Below are 5,636 nucleotides of genomic sequence, written 5' to 3'. Positions count from 1 at the left end.
TGAGAACTTTAGCTTTGACCTCATATTATATGGTTTTTGGTAAATCTAAAGCAAACAACACTTTCAGTTGTATACAATTAGGCAAGCCCTTGCACTACATAGTTGAAAGTAAATCTACAGAAAATTGTATAGTGTATGGCCAGCCTTAGGCTGTCAGGACTTGTAGTCTCTCACTCACAGAGTACTGGTGGGTGGAGCCCTGCACAGCCGCATTTTTTTTTAAAAGTTGACAGCTAGGGGGAGAAGATCCCCTGTTAGCTGTCAAAGCGGGGGCCAGTCTGATCATAACATGTTACGTTATACCTTGAATATGGATGTAACACATACCATGTTACAAAAGGTGAACCTATCCTGTAATCCTCTGTGGTCACAGACATAGAATCTGAGAGGAAATCTCCTCAGTAGAGACAACAGCTTTTTGTTGCTTTCTGTGCCACCATTAGGCTCCATTCACCCTTGTGTGACTTGTCATGTAACTTTGGACATCAAAGTCACATGACAAGTTGCAGCCCATTATTTTCAATGCCATTTTTTCAAATCAGTGTGACTTAAAGTTGCAGCAACTACTTTGATGCGACTTTGATCCAGTGTTAAGTCGCTCCAAAGTCGCATTGGTAATCATGCTATTTTGGGGTCGTGCAGGTGTGAATGGAGTCTAATTGAGATTTACCCTCACTTCCTGCCCTGTGACCACCAGGCACTGGGGCAGGAAATGAAGAAAAATCTCCCCATCTGGGACACACAGCAACAAAAATATGCTAGAAATGTAAACCCTTCCTGCAAGAACCCAAAACCTAAAGCCTAACCCCATCATAAAGTGTTTGTCTTGGGTCACATGTGTAGGCATTAAAACCTCTGAAAGGTTTTTATTTTCATCTGTGTCTCTGTGATTTTCCCTTAATTCCTGTCCTGGTGGCCACAGAACAAATAAGGGGAATTTTACCACTGGGGACACAGACACCAATAAAAAAATTCTGAGGTTCTAACCCTTCCCTACTCTAAATTTAAAAAAAATGCGTGTCTTGAATTGCATTTCATGTTAAAGAGCATTCAAAGAAAAAAAAAAAAAGAACATTTGTTTATGATGTGTTTTTTATTAGAAAAAAAATATTTTCAAGGACCACATCTTATTTTCCCCACCCAGTTATCAATTTCCCATCTGGAAGTTCCTTGTCTTACAGGCACCTCCACCTATAGAATAGGTGATAGATACACACAAGTGTCTTGCATTGTTTTCAGAAGGTGACATACGGATGTCTCCAGAAATCTCTGTATCCTGCTCTACATGTACCTCTTCCTCCAGGTACAGCACCGTTTGCTTCCAGTGCGTCTCTTGACCATATGGAGATGTAGATAACGTAAGTCTATTCTCTCCAGGAAAACTGACAGCAAACCAGACAGCGAATCCATGCATCAAGGAGGAACCATAGCAGCAGAACCTGAAGGAACCTGCGATGGTAGCAATGTCATCCTGTGTGATAGTGGCAAGGTTCAAAGTGGCAAACTTCACAGGGTGGGAGAGGATATTTTCAGGGTATATTGGGCACACAGCCATGTCTTGACTCATGACGCATTTACGGGCAAACGTTTCCACGCAGGACATGTCAACTCCATACACGTCCTTCATTCCGCTCCAAAAGTCCAGCCGCTCCTCCACTGTGGTGTCATTAATAGGCACAATGAAGAGATCCGCAAGGGATGGGAATATCAGGCCACCAGGTTTAAGCCATTTATCACGGGCATACAACACAGAGCTTAGCATTGATTCATACATAAGACTGTACCCCATCCATTCGCTGACAATAACATCTACTTCACCTGGTATATCGGCATTTTCCACCGGGTTGCAGATCACTTCTATTTTACCCTCCATTCCATTGTGCTTTACAACGTCGCACGCCAGTTGGGACACAGTGCTGGCTTCCACCGCGTAGACTTTACTCGCTCCGGCCTGCGCACAGAATATACTAAGGATACCTGTGCCAGCACCGATGTCCAGCACGGTTTTACCAAAGAAACAGTCCTGGCTGCGAAATATGGCTGTCTTGTATGCATTTGTTCGTACGGTGTCCGACAGCATTTCTTCATGAACTGTGATATCAGAGTAACACTGGAAGTACTCACTGTCCTGCTCAGTTCTGTCAAGTTTCCTTTTCTTCAGGAACGCCATGCTTATATCCTTTCTGCACACTGTGCCAGTACTCGCTGTGCTGAGCCAGGCAGAGCTAACAGACGATCCTATTGGCTGAACCAGGCACAGTGTGATTGGAAGGGGAGCTCTTCCTGTCTGCTGCCAGTTCAGCTCCTCCTGTTTCCCCTGTTTTGGTTTCACTTTGTTTTCTCACTTCTAGTTGCCAGGCTCCTCTGTTGTTTTCACCTCACGCTGTGCCTGATTCCTCCACGTAGCATGCTTGCTATGTATTTCAGCTGGGACACACAAAAGCATCATTGTCTGAAAGTGTGTGATATCCACTGCCGTGCCTGCAGCTTTCTCAGGCTGGAGTGTGTAAGTAATAGAAAGGCTGCAGGACGACTGAGCTGAGAAAGAGGAACACCTTTTAGGCTACTTTCACACTGATCCGCCACAAAAACACAGCAAAAACACATAGGCATTTTTACCATGGTTTCTGGGTGTTTTTTAACCTCCCTGGCGGTATGATTATTTCAGATTTTTGGTGCTGAAAGCGGTACCATTTTGTTGCATGGAAATATGTATTTAGGAATAACTCACTGAAATCTGTCCGAACAAGAGTCTAGTAAACATTCTGGATATGATAAAACTTGAAACACAAAATCATAAATTATAATTTAATAAATAATCATAAAAAATAATAATAAATTTAATTCAATAATATAATCAAACCAAAAACACTGAAATTTGAAATCTAGCGCAAAGTTCGCACATCGCTGAGCAAAGTCGCAGAATCGTTTTCAGTGTCTGATGACAAATTTTCCCACAAATCATCACTCAATTCTGCAAGTGGTTCTGATTTACTATCGCTGTTCTCTAGCTGGTCTAAAACCGATTTTGACATAAAGGGACGCTTTTTGGACGCCACGAACTTTTCTAAGTTTCCAGGCAGAAAGAACAGTTAAAATGCAGGCAGGGGACAGGACAAAGCAGTAGGGACAAAATGTATGTGAAATGCTTTGAAACAGCAATGTTTTACTATGTAATAATCATTTTTAAAAAAAATGACATTTTTTAAAAAGTTCACATTTGCCGCCGGTTCCGGCACCCGTACGTCCCGACGTCACAGGGACTGGAACACGGAAGCCGGATGCCGGCATCGGCCGGAGGAGATGGCCGGGGACGCTGCAGGGGACGCATCGCGGGAGCGAAGGACAAGCTAAGCACTGCAGGGACTCCCTATGCAACGCTGCATGGTAAGCCCGAGTGTAGCTCGGGGTTACCGCTTTTGGTACTGAAACTCTACCCCGAGCTACACTCGGGAATACCGCCAGGGAGGTTAAAGGACACGTGACTTAAAAACAGCACCAAAACTGCTTCTCAGAGGCGTTTTTAAGGTGCTTTTCTGGTGTTTTTCAGGCGTTTTCCATTTATTTCAATAGGAAGAGGCATTTTTGGGGCAGTTTTTTTTTTTTTAACTCCCCAGAGATGTTGCAAGCAGGAGTTTTTACACGGCACCGCAAGCGCAATGCCTCAGTGTGAAAACATACATAGATATACATTCACATACACAGGGAAACAGTTTTCTTAAGCTTTTCAGGCACTTTTTTATAACACAAAAACGCTTGAAAAACTCCTCAGTGTGAAATCAGCCTTAAGGTGGGAATACACGATTAGAAAATCGACCGATCGGTCATCCGACGACCGAGAGGTGTTTGTTCGTTGGTTGAGATTGCGGCCCACATTAACCAATCTAAAAAAAAATCATTTGTCAGGCAATACGTAGTGTTGACGTCTTCAGTACAAGTGGAAGTGATGCAGTGTGCGTGTAACCTTGTAGCCAGAACAGGCGATATACACAACAATGAACAGCAATGAGTATAATATAGTCAATTACATTATCTATATACATAAATAGTGATACATAAAAATATAATCTGCAGAATTCTGGTTTCATTATCTCATTAGGCCAATCTACTTTTAACATTTGGATTTTGTGTTCGTGTTTACGAAGATTCATTGGACATAAACATCCGGATCATCTTCTGTTTCTGCGCATGCATGATAGCGCTTGATAGATTTTTTTTTCGTACGACCGCCATACCAACGCATAGAAAATCGTATGCGAAACGACAACATTTTTCACTGTTGTTCAACCGGATTTTTTCGTTCACGTTCAACGAGGGAGAGATCCCTGCAGGGATAACGAGTGTATAAGGAGAGAGGCATTGTGGAGTACATAGGAGGTATCCAACATCCATTCCATGCTGCAGCAAATTCTAGCAGATTCCATGTATGTGAACAAAGTGTATTAAGCCTATGTGTTAGGCTTGTAAGGAGGTGAGCGCACATCTTTAATGATTTAAGGATTCACGAAAAGTCACAATTGGTGTGTTTGAATCACGTCATCACAAATCCTTTTTTTGGACTATTATTTGAGTAATGGGCCTGTTTTTTTTATTTTAATTGATTCACATCACATTTAACTTGATATTTATTTATTTATGTATGGTACATTGTTTGTTTTTCATGGATATATAATTTGAAGTCATTAATTTATAAGTTTGTTAGAGATTGGGAGTGCAACATTTTTTAGTTATATGGTCCTTTTTTACACAGTTTGAGTATGTGATAAATGTTAGCGATCCAGAGGAATATTTTAGTGGCTCACAAGTTACACACACATATGAGGAACATCTAAGAGGAGTGAGCAAGGGATCATGAGCAGCTGAAGGAGGGAGAGATCCCTGCAGGAATAACGAGTGTATAAGGAGAGAAGCATTGTGGAGTACATAGAAGGTATCCAACATCCATTCCATGCTGCAGCAAATTCTAGCAGGTTCCATGTATGTGAACAAAAAGTGTATTTTCATGGATATATAATTTGAAGTCATTAATTTATAAGTTTGTTAGAGATTGGGAGTGCAACATTTTTTAGTTATTTGGTCTTTTTACACAATTTGAGTATGTGATAAATGTTAGCGATCCAGAGGAATATTTTAGTGGCTCGCAAGTTACACACACATAAAAATATAATATGCAGAATTCTGGTTTCATTATCTCATTAGGCCAATCTACTTTTAACATTTGGATTTTTCGTTCGTGTTTACGAAGATTCCTTGGACATAAACATCCGGGCCATCTTCTGTTTTCGCTCATGTGTGATAGCGCTTGATAGATTTTTTTCGTACGAACGCCATACCACCGCATAGAAAATCGATCGTTCGTATGCGAAACTACGACATTTTTCACTGTTGTTCAGCCGGATTTTTTCATTCACAATATAGTTATTGGTTAAAACATCCTGTTCATCAACGAAGAGAAAATCGTTCGATCAGTGGTTCCGCTAATTTTTTCATACGATTTTCTTATCGTGTGTACGGGGCATTAAGCTCAAGCTCTAATACCTGCATGATGGATGGTAAAGCAAATCTCTTTCTTTCTCTCTCTCTCTACACGCACGCACACACACGACAAACATATGGAAACACTACAGTGGGGATCG

The 5,636-nt window shown here is 41.4% G+C and overlaps 1 protein-coding gene across 1 annotated transcript; it reads right to left on the bottom strand.

Moving 5' to 3' along the window:
* Positions 1-1,074: 1,074 nt before the first annotated feature.
* PRMT6 (protein arginine methyltransferase 6) lies at positions 1,075-2,243 on the bottom strand. Its single transcript, XM_089686553.1, has one exon. The coding sequence runs from the start codon at positions 2,168-2,170 to the stop codon at positions 1,148-1,150; it is 1,023 nt and encodes a 340-aa protein (XP_089542679.1). The 5' UTR covers positions 2,171-2,243; the 3' UTR covers positions 1,075-1,147.
* Positions 2,244-5,636: the final 3,393 nt, after the last annotated feature.

The sequence above is a fragment of the Staurois parvus genome, unplaced genomic scaffold (assembly GCF_062004578.1).
Source record: "Staurois parvus isolate SC_StPar_1 unplaced genomic scaffold, SC_StPar_1.0 ptg000402l, whole genome shotgun sequence".
NCBI lineage: Eukaryota > Metazoa > Chordata > Amphibia > Anura > Ranidae > Staurois > Staurois parvus.
This window is presented reverse-complemented; position numbering and strand designations above follow the sequence as displayed.